Raw genomic sequence first — 20,635 nt, forward strand, 5'->3', positions numbered from 1 at the left:
GCTTGTAATTAAAAATGTTTGGTTATTTTCTGAACAGACCTTGTAAATACTTTAATAATAAAATTAGTACAATTTAATTTCTTATAAAACTGATGTAATACAGTGACAGTGGTTATACATTTATTAACATTGTTTAACTGATTATTCTTAACATTTTAATTCATTAAAAAAAGTTATTAAACTTATCTTTCAAACTACACAACATATAGAATATGGAGAAATTTTAAACATGTTTGCTTAGACAAAGAAATAAATTTATAAATATGATTTAAATCTGATCTTAGTTCATTATTTAGATTTATAATACTGTTTCAGTTTAAAGTATATTTTGATGAGTCAACATTTTACTCCATTTTATGTTTTTTAGTTTATACACTAATTATGATTATAACTGAAGGTTGAATTTACAACTTCAAAAATCTTGAAATATTATAACAAAAGAGTTTTAAAACATGTTGTCCTTGCTCCTGAAGGAAGCCAATGTATACCTGCACAGCAAATAGTAAGCCTTAGATTGAATGTGAGTTGTCTTTGCCGATGCCACTTTCCAGTATTTATTGATTAATCAACCAATTGGCATTAAAATAATACTCATCAAAACAGTGAACAGCAATAAAAACATTGCAATTAAAGTGCATGCAGTGTACATTATTGCTGTAAATTCTTGCAAAACTGCTTGTTATGTGCATTACTACTTTTGTCAATTGTTAATGACTTACCAGCGTAATTCAGCGACCTAGGCATGGCAGCAAATTCCTGTCTTTGACAAGATAAATTTAGTTATTGATAGTCATATATGTTGTAATAGTTGACAGAGTGCGCCTACCCATTTTAGTGATATATGATAAGTGGGCGTTGGGACACGCAAGCGAGTGGTGTCAATACCATGCTTATTTCACTCACGCTTTTAGGTTAGCTCTAGGGGCTAGTTAGGACACTGGTCACTAAACTGTTTCGAGCCTCAGTAGCCATTTGTGGCACAGACATTCGATCTTATGCTTTAGGGCGACCAAATTATACCACAATATATTATAGGGGTGGTGATGGGAGAAATGCCAAGCAAATCAAAGCTTACCAGCATAATAATTAATTTTAGTAATCCGTAGTAATTACATTTTCTTTAGTAGTAGTTCTACCATAAAAAAAACCATTTGTGTAATTTTTCTGGTTTCTAATTTTCTTTCCCAGAAACAAAAAATTCAACATAGAGAACAAGAAATTATGATAAATTGCACTATTATGTATTTTACTGTGCCATTACAAATGACATCATATGAAAAAATTTATATTAACATTGAAAAGAAACATTAACCAAAACCAATAGTTTTATAATTAAAATGGTATTTGAAAATAAATTATCTAATGAATCTTCTTACTTAAAATTTATAAAAACTATTTTTAGAAAGTAGTGCATTCTTAAAAGATTGCATGAATAAAAATAGATTACTTCTTTAGTTTCTGAATATAACTTGCATGTTTTTCTATCAACTGATTTTTCTGTGGTGAGAGTTACACCAATTTTTTTGTGCATTTTTGCTAACACATAGATTTTTATAAGCTTACAGTTTTTTTATTGAAATCACTTTTTGTGTTTTTTATTTCTTTTTGTGTAAAGTTATCAGTAATATATATTTATGCTTCAGGTTAGAGTGTTCCATTTTCTAACTGGGAAATTGAAGTTAGTGTTAGATGAAAGTCTTCAACATTTTTCTGAACTTCAGCAAATGAAACAGCAGTTACCCAATATGGAATTTGGTCGAAGGTACAGGCCTTGTTTTCATTTTATCAATCCAGTTTTGATGATTATTATTTTTATGACTGCTACTTTAGAGATTTTACTTGTTAAATTATACTAGTTGGTCTTTTGTGGTTAAATAATTTCTTATTATTTGCACATAAATCTGTTCAATATGTGTAATTGACTTTTATTAAGTAATAATGTTCTTTAATTATAAGAATTATTTTTATGTTTTTAGAATGGCTGTTGAAAGAGACTTGGAGAAGAGTGATGCTTTTCAACTTTGTAATTTAACTTTTGATGAGAGCGGATATATGTTGCTGTATGGAACAATGCTTGGAATAAAATTTGTTAATATTCATACAAATCGTTGTGTACGTCTCCTTGGAAAACCAGAAAATCTTAGGATATTAAAAATAGCACTCTTTCAGGTAAGTTTAGTTTTAGTATTGACGTAATATTTAGTAAAAAAAAAGTTTAACTACTGGTATGTACTTTAATTGCCTGTAAAATATTAAAAATATGAGTATATGTTATATGATGCAAGGATTAGTATTTCTTTCTAACTTAAGGAAATTAAGACTAAACCTTAAATGTAAATGTTTTGGTCATGACCAACGGGTTTTGTTTGATTAGTAGGTTTATTAGTGTATTTTTATATTCATATTTGGGAATAAATTTGGTTCAATAGCCAAAGTTTTCCCCAACTTGTTTTGTAGAATTAGTAAATAGATGAAGCAATCCCGTAACTTGGTTGTATTCAATAGTTCTTTCTGTCTTACAAGTTAAATGAAGTGCTTAGTTTGCTTCCTTACAGCAAGTTCACTCTATCCAGTGAGAAAACAATGATCTGTATAATGCCTCCATATTATTTTCTGACCCTTTTAAACTCTAACATTATATATATCCTTGTGAAAATTCAAAAACTTCAACATACTGACCACAAAGATTTATATATATATTTAAATAAGGATATTTTTAAGTTAAACAAAAGTAACCTTTAATAATGGGAAAAGTAAATAACTTCAGAAATGTTTGATAGAACACGAAATACATATGTTCAATGTGACTACTTTTTGTAGCAAGGCAGATGTTCCATCTTTAATCAATATCCTGCCAAATCTTAAGAAGTATGTATTGATCTGTGGTGGCAACTGTTCATGTTATCTGGTGCCACAGCTTGACAGCTTGTCGAAATTTCCTGGAAGTGGAGGAACAAACACTCTTGTCTTTAACATAATCCCATATAGAGAAGTCCATTGGAGTTAAATCAGATGATTGTAGTGGCCAGGAAATTGTTCCACCATGTCCAGTCCAAGTCAGCACTTAGCTATTGAGATACATGTCAACTGCATGATGGTAATGGTGTTGGGGTGCCATCTTGCTGGAAAATGTGTGTCCATATCCTGCTGTAATTGTGGCATTAGATAATGTTCAAGAATGTCCAGGTACGATATGCCAATTAAGATTGACTCAAAAAAATCATAAATTTTGTGACAGCTTATAGCACAAAAAAATATACCTTAGGCAAGTCCCTGTACATGTTCGATTGTATGATGTGGATTTTGCACATCCCCCTAATATCCGACCATTATGTCAATTCACTTTACTGCTGGTATTAAATTGATTCATCACTGAACAAAATTTTATTGAAATAATTAATTATCTTCAATTTCAATTTTTGTTTAACATGTTTACACAAAACTCAGGTTGTTTTTCTTTTTCACATTCACTAAAAGCTTGTATCAGTTACTATCTATCTTGGAGATGAACATTCCAATACACATCAGAAGACCAAGTTGTCAACAAACAATATTATCTAGAAGTTGTGTATCACTTGTAATGCAGTGTAATGCAACTGAGACTCGACCTATGGCCATGCATCAGTTGCTTCACAATAATCCACCCACATATTTTTTACACTTAATCCAGGATTTCTTGGTTAGCATGGAACTCGAGTTGTCAGACTGTTCACTAAGCTGAAGATGCTGCTGAAAGAGTCCTGATTTCCTGATTTGACAGCTGCAAGATCATGATGAATGTAACAGCACAGCTGGTAGCCATTCAAAGTATGATTATAAAACATTTTTCCAGCTATGGAATGACTGTTGGCTTAAGTTGTGATAGACAAAGGGACTCTTTGAAGGAGACTAGGACTGGATCCTAATATGTAAGCTGTTTTTATTTTCTAAGTGTTTGACCAAATATATTTTCAACAGACCTCGTACCATGATCATTAATAAATTCATTAAACAGCAAGTAACCAGAGACTTCATAATTTAAAAGTATAGGACTTAAGCTTAGCCGCAGGCTATAAATGTAATTCAGAGCCAGCTTGTAGTTGCCAGTGTCAATAAATAAATTACTGCACTTACTTTTCTAATAAATTACAGATGTCACTTGATCCATAGTCAGTTCATCCTTGGTTGTTGGTAAAGTGTGTGATGAGTTTATTTCAGTTCTTCTTAATTCTGAATGTTTTTCATAGTTCACAGTCATGTTTAATTTGTAAGTCATAAAGTAAACTGTGTAAATTCATTAGTCATATTTCCTTAGTAATAAATATTATTTATTCATTTACTATTCTATTTAAAAATTCTTGCACAGAATATTCTGTAATTACATTCTAGGGTCGTGCCAGGAAAACAAAAGCAGCTGTAACTGTGGAACTGGAAGCATCAGAAAATCCAACATTAGATGCTGTTTCTTCAGACCCTTCTATATTTTCTACTGCGTTTAAAAAGAATCGTTTTTATATATTTTCAAGGTAAATATCTTTCTTGAAGGTACAAAAAAACGTAATTATTAGTTTTACAAATGTATTTTTAACAACTAAGTTATACTTTCCAGAGAAATTTGTATTATACAACTGAACTTATCACGCAGCAATTGCTTGTAGAGATGTTTATCATAAGGTCATTATTCACCATTACTTTTTTTAAGTCTTGAATTGTTTAATAAGCAGGTAAGAATAAGTGCTTAACATCTTTATTTTTCTTAACATTTCACTTTCATCAATCAATTGGATAAAGAAAAGAATTTAGCAGCGTTAAGTACATTGAAAAAATAAGGATAAATCATTTATGTAAAACTTTTACATAGCAATAAATTTGCTATCTAATTTGTTAGCATTTGTTCTACTCTCAACTGTTGTAGTATTTAAAATTGTTTTATATTTGAATGAAGTTTATAAATTTTTGTATTTCCACCTGTTGTGAGTGGCTGATCTTTTGATTATAATATTAAAAACCAAAAGTATAAGAGAATGTTAAAGTATTGACATTTTTATTGGTCATTTAAAAGTGTATTTTACATAAATAATTCTTCCTTATATTTTCACTGTATTTATTCCCTAAATTCTTTTCTCTACCATATTGATTGATGAAAGTGGAATGTTAGGAAAAAGAGATGCTGAATGTAACTGATAATGTTGAAAAATTGTATTATGATAAAATTGTAAAAGTACTACAACTACAAAAGAATGGTTTAAAAAATTTTTTTTTGTTTTAATTTTGGTTTATGTTCTATTACTTAAGAACATGGTATATGCAAGAGAGATTATCCAGAAAGTAAGTTTCAAAAGGCTATTAAAAAAACTAATAACATGCTCATGTACAATTTTTATTGCTCTTTGAAGTACAAATCTGACTTTTATCTATATAGTTCTCTTCATTATTGAAGGATTTATCATAACGATGTAGCTATGATCATTGCTATGTAACCTGCAATGCAAGTCATAGTAATGTATTAACTACTTGTTTGACCTTGTCTTCATCAAGGAACTATAGGCCAGCAAGGAAGGTTCACTTGGTGAAAGATCCAGGCTGTAGCCTGATGAGCATTGTTGTGAATCAACACAATGCCCCAAGTAAGCAACCATGTTTCTTATTTTGGATCACACGACACAATTTTTTTCAGCATTTAACAATAGATTCACATAATGATTGTACAGTCAAAGGCAAGAAATTGACAAAGTAAACTATTTTTTTGTTCCAAAATACTGTGCACATGATCTGAGTGAAAAATATCAGTTTGCTTTTTGTCTCTCTGGACGATGAAGTGTGTCACCATTTCATAGATTGTTGTTTTTTTTCAAGTGTTACGTGTGACACCTATGTTTCCTAAGTAACTATACAGATCATTCTCTATTAAAATATTTTTGGTTATAAAAGGAAACAGCTTAATTTTAGTTAGTAAAATTGTAACAAACCATTGAAATAAATTATATTAAATCTAAATTAAAGACTTCTTTTGGTTATTATTTAATTGAAGATTGCTGAAGAAAAAGAAATGTTTCTGCATTAAAAAATGCAGAAAAAAAAATTTTTATGCCTTGCTTTTTGTTTGTAAGTTTCAAGCTCTATAATTAATGAAATGATTAAAATAAATAATTAAATATTACTTTTAAAAAAATAAGGAAATGAGTTTTTACTTTGTCATATTCCAGTTTATTCTTTTCCTTTTGCATTTTGTTAAAATATGTTTTTCTTTAAATATTAGCATTATGTTCCTTTTCTTGTCATTTAGATGGATTCTTTTTAAAATATTATAGATAGATAAAAACAGGCATCAATACAGTAGTGTATTTTTTACAGTGGTTTATTACAATATTGTAACAGCTCAGATTTAGATGTGTAACTTCATCAACAAACTTATACTTACTTTATTGTATGTACATTATATTAAAACCTGACAAAATGTTTGGTAATGGGAGCTATTTTTTCTTAGGAGGGAGCCTGAAGATACCAAGAGTGCAGATGCTGACAGAGATGTGTTCAATGAAAAACCTTCTAAAGAGGATATTATATCGGCAACTGAAGCTTCAGGTATATTGTGATATAATGGGTCCATAAACTAATAAGAAACTTCTTATATCTTTTAATTTTTTATAAACATTCCAAAGTATCTTAACTCAAAGGGATCAGGATAAATTCATGAGAGATGACAATTAAAAGTTTTAATGTTATTTTGTAAGCTAAAGTCTTTCCTTTGTAATTTATTTCTGTTTCTGGAAAACAACTTATTTTTTATTGATAGTGGCTGTAGTTGATAGTAGTTATTATTGGCTATTTCTGGTTTTTCAATAAGAATGTTATCATGTGATGCATTTTTAGTTAGGGATATAAAATTGTTTAGTAACTTTAATTATATCTATTTTTGTATGTGTAATGTGTATGCGTGCATGTGTATATGCAGATATCTATGTCAGTAATGCAGCTTCATATTCATTTGGTTCAGTATGACATAATTTTAGATTTTATAACATTTAGCCACTGGATTATGTGTAAGTTGTTTTTAAATATTTTTTTAACTGTACCTAATCTTTGTAATATTTTTCTCTTTTATTTTTGTATAAATTTAGATAAAGATCAATATTAGTACTAAAATAAAAATAAATATTTGTATTAAAATATTTCAATATTTTCAATATAAATATAATATAATATAATATTTTCAGTATTAGTATTAATATTAGTTTTATTGAAATCTCCCTTTGAACTTGTGATTGGTTTACATATCATATTTCTTACCCACTATATTTCACATTATTTATTACTAGTTAAGATGAGATTTGGTATTTATGTTAATTTGATCTTTTCACTTTCTTCTTTAAATTCATATGTAACTTGTACTATTTGAACAAATAATTTGTTTCAGAAAAAAATTGAAATTACCTCTTTTCAAAAAAATAAAAATTGAGAATTACAGATATTTCATAAAAGTTTATTTTCAAAGGTATATGTACAATATAAAAACTAAAAAAAAAGTATTCATTTATTTGCTAATTTTTAAAATTTATAATTACTTATTATTATTTTTTTAGTAGGAAATAGCTGGTAATATGGTCAACAATGTAAATTTAGATGTTTAGATTAAAACAAACATCGAATAATTAGCATTAACATTAGCATTGGATATAAATAGAGACCGGATTATATGCAACATAAAAAGCTTGAAATATGCATGAAAAGTGTCAAATTATGCAACTTTAAATAATAAAAAAATAGTAATTTTTAGTTTTCTTATTTCAAAATCATCACACAATTAGTAAGTAGTTGAATAACATTTTGATAAAGTCAATAATTAACAATTATTTAACATTTTGTTACTTTTGTAAACGTAAACAATCAGATACTGTTCCACATGTTTGGTAGTAAAATTGTGTCTTCGATCACTCAAAATATTTTTATAAGTGGAAAAGGATTGCTCCACATCCACTGAGGTTACTGGGCAGTATTTGAATTTGGGTGTTTTGTTAGCACTTGTTTCTGGCAAAAGTTCATCCGTCCCCCTAATAAAACTATCAATTTGACACAAAGGTTATTAGGCCTAGGTTATTGTTCAAAATAATTTCAAATTTTTCTTTAAGATTATACGGGAATACCTCTGGTAATGCGGAGTTCATTTGGCAGATTTTATTCATTAACTGAATAGATTCATTCAACGCTAAACCTTGAGTTTCAAGCTTTTTAACTGACAAACTGCCATAGCCTCTGCACTATCGAAGTTGTGAGGTTTAGACAGCTACAGTGTAAGATTTCATTTATTAACTAGGTACCCTACTGAAAAATATTGTAAATATATTGAAAATATGCATCATCACTAGATTTTAAGGAAAATATGCAATAACCGGTGAGAATAGGCTTAATATGCAAATGCATATAATTCAGTCTCTAGATATAAATGTAAATACTGAAAATAAAATGTAAATAACTTAGCTGTTTCATGTTCAATCTCAAATTTAGCACATTCATGCACACATGTGTATGTATTCTGTTCATTAAAAAATGTGTTAAATATTATATTTTATCTTTTATTAAATTGATAAATCTGTACATTTAAGAAAAAAGCTAGGAATCCAATTAATGCAGCAATGCATAATATTGCATGTATGTAATGCAAAGTTAGTTTTTGTTAAATCATTTTAACAATTTTGAATGTGAAGTTTTGATAATATTTAAAAGAATATTTTAGAGCTGATGTAATTTTTGATTTGCTACTGAAGTCATTAAACATCAGGTTTTGGAACTTGCCAATTAGGAATATATTACTCATCAAAATTTAGAAAGCTAGTTGATGTGCTGTGTAGAGATGGATTGTTGAACTGGCTTCAAGGTACCTATGATGTCCTGTTGCAGTATATTATTATTTCCCTTCACTGTAATATAAACAGTACCAAAACTATTACAGGTACCTGAGATAAAACTACTATGCATCTATGTGTTTATACTTTCTAAACTTTGAAAAGTGATACAAATACTCTACAACTTTGAAGAAATTATCAAAATGTCTTGAAAATATATATTTCAGTTTATGTAATTTTTATGAATGAGGAATGACAGAGGAAAAAAAAAAAAAAATAATAAAAAATATTTTAGGATATTTATGATAATTATTTAGGATAATGTATTTATCCTAATTATTTAGGATAATTATGTCTTACTAAATTTAATTTTTTATTAAATTGGCAATATTTTAAAATGTTTCCAATTTTAAATTTGTAAAATTTTAAATGTTAATTATAAATTATTTTGCTTGCTGTTGAATGAATGAAAAAAGTACATTATTAAGACAGTGGATGTATACAGGTACTGATTGTTAAAGGCTCAAAAGACTGCTAAATTGAACTGAAAATCAAGCACCTGGCAACTTTAAATGAAGTCTAATAAATGTACATATTATATTAATTTATATATGTTAATTATTACTAACAACTCTGGTAAACTTGTCAGGCAGTTGGCTTACATTCAGTTTTACTGAACAAGCATGTTAGCTGCAATATTTGAACTAACCACAAATGAAATTAATTTCATTAATAGAGAATTGTGGCTTATTATTATTTGAGGGTGAAGTAATTCTAAGTGTTAAATAATTTAACTGGATAAAGATGAGAACCAGGAAACAAATTTGAAAAGTAATAATAAGTGCTGCTCTTTCACAATTTTGATTAAAGAATATTTTGTGATATATTGTTTTTTTAAGTGAACAACTATTACCTGTTCTGCTATAAGATCAGTAATGTAACCTCATAATCTTAACCTTGAAGTTTCTTGTTTATTAATGTAACCTACGGTTATTTTATTATTTTTTAAATATCTTTTTATAGGTGTTCAGCATCTGTATGAAAATGCTATAGTACATACTGCTATGGGTGATATACATATTAAATTATTTAAGGAATGCCCGAAAGCTGTTGAAAATTTTTGTGTTCATAGCAAGAATGGTTATTACAATGGGCATTTATTTCATAGAGTTATTAAAGGCTTCATGATTCAAACAGGCGATCCAACTGGTATGCAAACTTAACTTAATATTAATTAAAAATATAATTATAGTTGTATACATGAATCTACTAACTTAAATTTAACTCATGTCATTTGGGTGTTATAGATTGAGCAGATATTATATTAATTACAGACTATGCTCTTCTTTCACCTATGAGTATTAATGTTTTTAAAGATTGATATTGTGTAGCAAAGAGGCTATCATCTTATTTTTTTTTAAAGTTTTTTAAAGGTTGGTAATTATTTGCTCTCATGTTCTATACAGGCCAAGCTTTTGTTTTTTAATAGCAGCTGTAAGTAAATATGATTATTATCGGCTTTCTTAATGAATGAGTTTCTAGTATTTATGGGAATATTTTTGGTGGAATTTCTTCTTTTACTATTTTTTTTAAAAAAGATCACTTAGTTTTGGTAATTCAGAAAGTCAAAAATTACAGTTATTAGTAGGAAACATGTGATTGGACAGAAATGGAGGAATTTTTTGTTCATATTTTTATTTTCTCTATTATTATTATTATTATTAAGAGCAGCGTTAGAAATGGTTAAAATACCCATAGCACTTTGTGGAGCTATCTAATTTTATATTCAACCACATTTTCATATTTCTGCTTTAAAATTTTATGTCATCAAAAAACGTTGATGTATTACTAGGTATAGATTTAGCAATAGGTTATGTTATTCACATTAATTGCTGTGTATAACCTGGTTGAAATGAGTACTACAGTAAATAATCCGTGACTTGTGAAGTGCGATCAGTAATTCATTATCTGTTGGTGACAAAACAAATCCGCTGCTGATATGCGTAGAGAATATGTTGATGTTCGCGGACTCAGTGTTACATGTAAAGGTAAAGTTTGCCAATCATGTTGTTTGTTTTGTGAAGGAAGGACAAATTTTCACATTGAAGAACGTAGTGGTCGCCCGACTGTCATCATAGATGAATTGACTGAAAATGTGAATGCAAAAATCTGTGAAAACAGAGTGCTTACAGTTTCTCAATTATCGATAGAATTTCCTTTTGTTTTGCGATCAGTAATTTAAAACATTTTAACTGAAAAACTGGGTTACAGAAAGTTGTGTTCCAGATGGGTTGACAGAAAAACATACAGAAAAATGTTTTGCTGTAGGTCAAACATTTTTGAGATGCTATGTAAATGAAGGTGATGATTTATGAAAACATGTTTTGACCGGTGATGAAATATAGATATCTTATTCAGATGTTGAAACAAAACAGCAATTATTGCTATGGCGGTATTCATTATTCCCGAAACCCAACAACTGTAAGCAAGAAACTTCAATGAAAAGCGTTTTCATTGAAGTGAAAATTGTAGCCATAAGCGTTATGGCTACAATTTTATGGGATGCTGAAGGGGTATTGCTGATTGAATTTATTGGATGTGGAAAAACTGTTAATGCCAATACATACTCTGAAATTTTTCAAAAAATTTTTTTTTTTTTTTCAAAAAAGAACAAAAGGCACAGAAAGCTAACTGATGGGATTTTGTTTCTCTATGATAATGCATGACATCACATAGCAAACAGATCCACTGAACAATTGCGATGATTTCATTGGGAAATCTTTGAACATCCACCTTACAGTATCTTGCAGCGAGTGATTGTTACCTTTTTCTTCACGTGAAACAATGGCTTGCATTGCAGAAGTTGAAGATGATGAGAAATTGCAAAACAGAGTAATTAATTGCTTTAAATCAATCTCAGGTGGGAGAATTCTTCAGTAACGAAATATTGAAGCTGATAAGATGAAATCAAAAATTTATTGCAGTGAATGGCGAATACATAAAAAATTAGTACATATATAGTTTATTTTGTTATAATAACATTTTTTTTATTTTGCATATTTCAATTTTTATATCAAAACAACTCTTACTTAAAAAACATGCCTCATATATTATCAAACCAATAAATTAATAGGAGTTAATAGAATTCCTTCAAAAAAAAAAAATTAACAGAAGGAATTATAGGAGAAAAAACTGTAAGGTTGGACATAAAAAATACAGACTTAAAAAACTGAATGGATAATGGGATGTTATCTATTTAATTAATTGGTAGTCTTGGATATAGCAAATACATTAACTAAAAATATGGTTCAAACAGTCCTGTTTTACTTGTTTGACATCAGACAGAACTGGTGTTAAAAAAAACAAAAATTTTTTATTGTTCTAGTTGTGATTGCAGAAACAAATTGTTGGAAGACTTTCTACTGGGTTTTATGTTACTTATTATACTTTTTTTTAACTTTTTTTTTAGCGTACTACTTTTTTTGTTGCAGACTTGTTATATGTTAATAAAAAATCCTAATCATACATTTACATTATTCAGTACATTAATTCTATCTGTTACAGGCACTGGAACAGGGGGTGAAAGTATTTGGGGAGGTGAGTTTCAAGATGAATTTAATCCAACATTACGACATGATAGACCGTATACTGTGAGCATGGCTAATGCTGGACCAAATACTAATGGTAGCCAATTTTTTATTACAGTTATCCCAACAGTAAGCATTTTTTTTGTTTTTCCATTATTAGTTTTATTTGAACAATAATTTTAATTTACATATATTACAATTGATGACCACCGTTCTTCTGACCTTCATGGCTGAAAGGTAGTCTCAGTCTTCCACCCAGGAAGTTGCAGTTGAAATACTGATCAGACTTGGCATTTTTCATGCATACAGTTTTTACATAATTTTCCTTACTTATGTGATGAATTATCTTAAAGAAAAATAATTTTTTTTAAATACTTTAAATATTACCTATAATTTAAAAATATAAAGTAACTATTTAGTTTATTGGAAGTTATATTTTAGTAAGTATAAGAAATCTGGTTTTATTTGATATCTCTTGACTTCTTTTTCAACTCTCAAATAAGAAACAGAGTTTTTTCCCAAGCATAGTCACCTTGCCTATAACCTTAAAAAGAAAACACTGCCTTGCACATAAAAGGCACCACAGATGGAACTAGGGTAGCGGCTGATAAAATAAAGTACCTATTCAAAGAAGAAGGGATGAAGAGTATGAAAAAGGAAGATGGTAGAATCAGTTTGATCAACAAAGTAGTGACACTGTCTCTGTTAATTTGTGTGTTTTGATCCATTCAAGAAATCTGTTAATTAAATTGCACTATCAGATGATTAGATATGTTAAATAGCAAATGTAATAAGGAATAATTTCAGGTGAAAAATTGAATCTAAATCTCATTTACATAGCAAAAAAAAATAATTATTACTCTTCAAAAATATAGAATAGAACCCACTATAGAAGAAACTTGCATGTAGACAAAGAAAATAAATTTTGCCTACATGAACCTCATGGTATTCAATGAAACTATTATTTGCAAAACTTCATTGAAAATGCCATTGAAATTAAATTTCATTGAATACCACCATTACTGTGCTGTATACAAAATGCGATTAGAAAGTTTTAAAATCACACTTGTAATTTCAAAATGGCAGTACTTACAGGTTATTGTCATGGATCTCCTTCAAAGTAGTAACTTTCCAACTGAACATACTGACTACAACAGTGTATGATTTCCATACAGGTGGTGAGTTTAATTAGAAAAGTTGTGAGGACAGTAGAGAGGGAATAGGAATTGTCTTTATTCTATGGTTCTGAATCATAGCTTTTCTGAACTGGCACTTTGTTCTATTTTACTCTCATGCGTATGATTTCTTTCAGGTATCTTTTCTGTCAAAATATAATTCTTTAGTTAGCTATTTCTTTATTTTAAAAGACAGATTACTTGTATATTGTTTGTAATACCGGGTTCTAAAAATCTGCTTATTCTTCAAAGAATAGAAGGAATAGAATCATCCTTATTTATTTGTGATAATTTTTCTTGAATCAGCAGAATAGCTGGGTTTTTCTTATATCACTTGAATTTTATTATTCTGTATTTTTAATAATTCAGACTTAAATTACATATATTTGTAAAATATATTTAATCATTTATAAATATTTATTATTGTATAATATATACATACATATATTATATAAATATATTTATATATTATAATACAAATATATTAATTTTATGTAGTTAATTAATATAATTATATTTACATTATAAATTTAAATCGGAGAACTTCCTCTTAAATCTTGTTAAAATATTTTCCTTATACTAACAATATAAATGTACCATTATTTATTTTTACTTATATTTCTTCTCTTTTTTCAGCCTTGGTTGGATAATAAACATACTGTGTTTGGAAGAGTTGTTAAAGGAATGGAAGTTGTACAGAATATTAGTAATGTTAAAACAAATGCAAAAACTGATAAACCATATGATGACATCCAAATAATAAGCATTACTCTTAAATAAGTAAAAATGAGAATGTATTTATTTGATTTATTTTTTGTACCTGTATATATATATATTTTTTTAAAAATAAATATTACATAACTGATAAAAAAACTTATTTTTTGCTGAGTTTATGATATAATGTAGAATTTTACTGTTAAAAATAAATTTTTATAAATTTTGTAACAGGTTTCATAGTGATAATTTTATATATTGTATATATTTATTTTGGTATATAATTCTTCACATCATAGTAATGATTTGGACCATTTGGAGAAGTCTGATATTAGTGTTAAATGTGCAGAATTGCACAGTTTCATGGGTACATATTGATAAGGTTTCGGTTCAAATGAGGTTTAACTGATTTGAATTAATTTAAAATATACTGTAACATTTAATATATATAGGTATATATATTAAATGTTACACCAAACTAAAGCCAAGGCATGTAGGTCATGCCTTGGCTTTAGTTTGGTCTATATTTATATATAGACCCAGTTTTACGTAGGTAAAAATATTGTTTGTAATATCTTATATGCAGACCATATTATATATTGAGCCAGTGAAGTTTACAAGTTTACAAGTTAATGATTTCTTAGCTATTAATAACAAGTATGTAATTACTATTACATCATAATAAAATATGGATGTTTTAGATCTTCGCTTAAATTCTTTTTTACACACAAATTTATAATTTTTTTGAAATTTTCAGAATAAATGTAAAAACATAATGACTTGTATTATTTGCCATACTAATATACAAAAATTGAATTTCTAGGCAAAAAAACATTAAACACCTTTAGTTGTCATAAAAAACTCATTATTCATTATGATTACTCTGTGTTTTTTGTTGGATAAAGTAAGTGTAAATGTGTCAGATTATTGTAATTGCTGTTTATTGAAAATTTATAAATTTTGTTAAAACTCAATTGCCTTTCTAGTTTTCCACGTTGTCATAATGGGAGAGAAAATAAATTATAATCTACCAAACAATACCTTGATAAATTTCTTGTTACTAACCGTGTTTGATATTAACTGATAGCAGTGTCTCCTAGCCGTAGGTCAGTCATATGCAGTAGGGTATATTCAGTTATTGATCTAAAATATATTTAAACCTCTGTATGTAAGAAAAATGTGTGTAATGTCATTGTCATTATGACTGAAGAAAATGACCAGAATACTAGGAAATTCTTGTAAATAAGTTGTCACTTTCAATTTTAAATTTGCTGACATACTTTTTTTCCTATTTATCCTCTGGGAATAACCGTCAGGTATTACTTCAGAGGATGATATGTATGAGTGTAAGTGAAGTACTGTAGTCTTGTACAGTCTCAGGTCGACCATTTCTGAGATGTGCGGTTAATTGAAACCCAACCATCAAAGAACACATACCTCACAATCTAGTATTCAAATCCGTATAAAAGTAACTGCCTTTACTAGGATTTGAACATTGGAACTTTCGACTTCGAAATCAGCTGATTTGTGAAGACGCGTTCACAACTAGACCAACCCGGTGGGTTGTCTGACATACTTGTGAGGTATTAAACAACCATTTAATACAATATTCAATTAAACATTTTTATTTACATATTCTTCATATTGACACTGAATTTTCACTTTTTTATTTTCTTTGTAGGTTTGCAAGTTTTTTACATGTTAAAAACATTTTGCCAGAGTATAAATAAAATCTGTTAATGAAAAAGTATAATTTAATAAATGTAGCAAGTTTTTAGTCATAAATATTGTAAAGCAAAAAAAAATAATTATTACTCTTCAAAAATATAGAATATAACCCACAATGGAAGAAACTTGCATGTAGACAAAGAAAATAAATTTTGCCTACATGAACCTCATGGTATTCAATGAAGCTTTTATTTGCAAAACTTCATTGAAAATGCCACTGAAATTAAATTTCATTGAATACCACCACTACTGTGGTGCATTTAAATGTGATTAGAAAGTTTTAAGATCAGACTTGTAATTTCAAAATGGCAGTACTTATAGGTTATTGTGATGGATCTCCTTCAAAGTAGTAACTTTCCAACTGAACTTACTGACTACAACAGTGTTTCTACTTTTGGAAGCATCCTGGAAATTTTCTTAAGTTTGTTAAGAACCCTCTCTGCATTTGCCTGGATGTCTTAAATTAAGTCAAATCACTTCTGTTTCAGCGAAAATTTCATTTAGGAAACCGAAGAAATTACAAGAGACAAAATTAGTGGCTGGGGGGGTTGCAGAAGCACAGGAATTTGAAATCTGGCCAAAAATTTTGCCAATTGGCAATGCACAATGTGCCAGTATGTTGTCATGGTGGAGGGGTCAGTTCTTGAATTGCAAGAATGCAAACCTTTTCTTCCACACATTTTCATGCAAACACTGATGGACACTTTTATGGTATTCCTAGTTGACTGTCTGCCTCATAGAAGCAAATTTGTGCACAACACCTGTCAAATCGAAGAAAACACCCAACATTGTCTTCACATTCAGTCGACTTTCGTACTTTTTTCGATCATGGAACTTGGACCCTTCCACTGCAATGAATGTGTCTTTGTTAAACCACGATTTGTCACCTTTAATATCCTACTAAAAAAATCTGGCTCAGTTTCAACCCATTTAATCAATCAGTTCTTGAAATACTTCAAGTCAGTGCTATTTCTGCTGGCCTGACATCAGTTTCGGAATGAATTTTGCAAACACTTGACACATCTTCAGTTAAAATTAACTGAATTGAATAGAAACTAAAGTTAATCAAAATCATAATCAGCCATCTCCTTAAATTTAAGTTTACTGTCAGAGCATACTAAATCGTGAACTTTCACAGTGTTTTTGTTGGGTTTTGAAGTGGAAGGCTGGCCAAACTAGCGGGTTATCTTTGAATAATTCACAGCAATCTTTGAATTCGAACCAGATAAAAACATTTGACTGGCTCACACATTTATACCCAAAAGCTGTTTTTAAGAGTTCATAAGTTTCCAAAGCTGATTTCCTGGTTTTCAAATAAAATTTGACACAAACTTGTTCCATTTTTTACATCCTTTTTGCAAAATCAATAATCTGCTGAGAAATTAAAACACATCTTCTCTCGCCAGGATGCCACTCTCTACTGAACAAAGATATCAATGATCTTTTCAGGACATTTTAAGGATAAAAGAAGCTTCCCCATCCCACTTGCGAGCAAACCTAGTCCCTGCTATTGAGCAGTGGCACCTGTCTTAAAATTTTCCAGTCATATCTCATATGAAGCAAAAGAAACATTTATTATTCCAGTGTAGTTTCAAATTCTACCAGAACGCAGGAAGGAAATTCACTGAATTCCAGCAGATCCTGCTCAAATATAACAAATAATATTATTTTTAATTATAATATTAAAAATATATTTGCTTACAATGAGTTCAAATAAAATCTCATGGGCTATTCCTGGACTTGAAAAACTTAAGATTATTTCTATATGCTTGAACATATTTGCAAGCATATGACTGAAAGTTAGGGTGTAACAAATACTATAAAACAGATTAAGCAAAAATAATTTAGAAAACAATTACTGCTAAAAGGATTATATTTTTTTCTTATCTCTAAGAGTTTATAAAGGAACATGTTCATCATTCACTTAATTTTATGATAAAGTGAAATATGAAAACATGTCTTTCTACACCCATAATTTTCCTCACAAGTAAGCCATTGAAACAGAAACCACATGTAAATTGTTGGATTTTCATAATCTTTGATATATTTTTATCTAGGAAAAAAAAGTTAGTTTATTTAACTTTTTCTAAAATGACTTAGTTTACTTCCATATAGAATAAGTGGGTCCATGATAATAGTCATACTGTTTTATTTTCAGTTTGCAGATATAAATAACTAAGTATAATAGTTAAAGAATCTACTTAAAAATTTGTAATTGTGTTTTTCATTTTACGTAAAATTGTTCTGAAATTGATTTTTTTTACTTAGATATGATTACTTTAGATTTGGCAAAGTTATCCAACATGACTTCCCTCAACTATTGTGAAATCACAGGTATTACTATGACAGTTATACTTGTAAGCATATTGTTCTGAGATTTTAAAAGTTTTCTGTGGTCTAGCTGATTACAGTTGTGAAATGGTGTTTACTTAATGCAAGACATACGACACCGGCACATAGCATTTAACTGATATTCATATGTTAGATGTGTACTATCAGCGATTGTTGATCAGGGACTCATAATTACTAATGAAAATGCACAAATGATGGAATGAGCAACTGGATATCTTTAGTGAACTATGAATTTTATGTGTGCTGCTGTCTCAAAAGCTTATGTGATCAATAGTTCAAATTGTTGTTTATCTTATATTTCATTTTAAAAAAATTTCACTGACCATTCTCTGTGATTATTTGAACTGTCAGAAGTCATGCTTATACTAAGTGACAAATATTCTCAGGTTCAAAAAACCAACCAAGATGGCAGTCCTTTCTTTAACACTGACTTTAAGATGACAGTCCTTTCTTTAACCTATTGGAGGCAATAGGTTTTTGTGTACATACATCATTAGTGATGACACATAAGGATCATGTTGTAGCATCATAAGCATGTGATTCTAAAATCAAAACTAATCTAGTGAATGAAAGCAGGCCTCATTGCTAAAAAAGTTAATATTTTAGCAATTAATTTAGCAATATTTTAGACAATATATATTACAATCTATATGATGAAGTCGACAACTGTTTTTATTTTAGAAAAACTGCATTTCTAGACAGTTGACCACATTTATATTGTAAATATAATGGCTATTATGTTAAAAAATCATGCAGTTAGATAATCTGACAATATGCTCATTACATCCCATGTAACAACTTTCAGAAATATGCTAATATACTATTTTCCAGGGATCTAGATATGAGACCACTTTGCTGACAGGATTTATGTTGACAACTGCATTATCTAGCAATGTAATATTAACAAACTATGTGTATGTATGTATGTACCTATTCAACATTGTTAGTATTCACAGTAAATTGTTTGGTACATTAGCCTGTTCTATTTCATTAAATGTTCTCATATTCGACACTGACATTATTTAAATTAATGTATCTAATATAACATGGATAATTAAGAATATTTACTTATAATTATGTTATTCAATAATTATATTTATTTGATCAACCTAAGTACAGAACAATAAATAAGGTAGGATGACACTTACCTTATTTTATCATATGTCCAAAAACGTTTTTGCAAATTTCTCGCATTATCAGTTGCAATACATTTTTTCTTTTTTTTTTTCACCTTGTTCACATCAAATAACATATTACACATGACTATTATAAAATAATGTTTTAAATCAGTTGTAAAAAAATCATCAATGATTCAAATTTAAAAATTGAAATTAAAATTAAACATTATTTTTTATATACTATATTTAAAAATTAAAATTTTTTTTTTTAATTAAAATTAATAATTAAAGATTCAAGGTTAAAAATTAAAAATGCTATATATATAGAAATATGACATCAATTGATAAAAATAAAAAGTTTAAATAGAATAAATATATATGTGGTCTATGTGCCTACCAACATATGGTCAATGCTGCAAAATTTATTCATCGGTTGCTCATACATCAGAAAATCAGTCTTGTTAATTATAGTTGATGTGTGCCTCAATTTGAAGGACCAGCTTTGAAATGATCTTCTAAAGTTGTGACAGATGACAATAGTTGGAGATACTAATTGTTTTGTTTAGAAACAAAACAACAATCAAGCCAGTGGAAATCACAGAGTTCACCAAGATCAAAAAATGCTTGAAAAGTTTGATAAATATAAAGACAATATTAATTAACTTTTTTGATGCGAGTGGGATTGTTCACTGAGAATTTGTTCTTCCTTAAGAGTGGTAAATCAGCCTTTCTACCTGGACGTGTTGAGAAGATTGTTTGAGAGTGTACTGACAATAATGGCCAGGAATGTTAGAGAGTAGTGATTGGTTTCTGTACCATGACAGTGCCCTTGCCCACACTGTCTTCCATATCAAATAATTTCTACAGGAAACTGTTGTCCCTCACCTGATTTTGCTCTGTGCAACATTTTTTGTTCCTGCATATGAAAAAAAAAAAAAACTGAAAGAAAGGCACTTTTGTATGGAATATACTAAAAAATAAATTGTTTGCTGCAGGCAATAGACAATGTTCCTCTTCTGAGATTATAAAAATGCTTCCAGAAGTGGTAAAACTATTGGGATGAGTGGATTCAATCATATGGAGAGTTCTTTGTTATTGCATATGTACATTCATTACAGTTTCAATACCTAAAAATTATT

The 20,635-nt window shown here is 28.7% G+C and overlaps 1 protein-coding gene across 2 annotated transcripts in view; it reads left to right on the forward strand.

The window, feature by feature from the left end:
- Nucleotides 1-15,079, forward strand: part of LOC142321989 (peptidylprolyl isomerase domain and WD repeat-containing protein 1) — a 35,467-nt gene extending 20,388 nt beyond the window's left edge. The window contains exons 8-14 of one of the 2 annotated variants that reach the window (XM_075360555.1): nucleotides 1,644-1,762; nucleotides 1,977-2,169; nucleotides 4,369-4,505; nucleotides 6,467-6,564; nucleotides 9,846-10,031; nucleotides 12,387-12,538; nucleotides 14,221-15,079. In XM_075360555.1, coding sequence (XP_075216670.1) covers nucleotides 1,644-1,762; nucleotides 1,977-2,169; nucleotides 4,369-4,505; nucleotides 6,467-6,564; nucleotides 9,846-10,031; nucleotides 12,387-12,538; nucleotides 14,221-14,364 — 1,029 coding nt within the window. In that variant the 3' untranslated portion in view covers nucleotides 14,365-15,079. The remainder of the gene's footprint in view (nucleotides 1-1,643; nucleotides 1,763-1,976; nucleotides 2,170-4,368; nucleotides 4,506-6,466; nucleotides 6,565-9,845; nucleotides 10,032-12,386; nucleotides 12,539-14,220) is intronic. The other variant, XM_075360554.1, reaches the window with a different exon arrangement.
- The last annotated feature ends 5,556 nt before the right edge of the window (nucleotides 15,080-20,635 follow it).

Source organism: Lycorma delicatula, chromosome 3 (genome assembly GCF_047948215.1).
Source record: "Lycorma delicatula isolate Av1 chromosome 3, ASM4794821v1, whole genome shotgun sequence".
NCBI classification, from domain to species: Eukaryota; Metazoa; Arthropoda; class Insecta; order Hemiptera; family Fulgoridae; genus Lycorma; species Lycorma delicatula.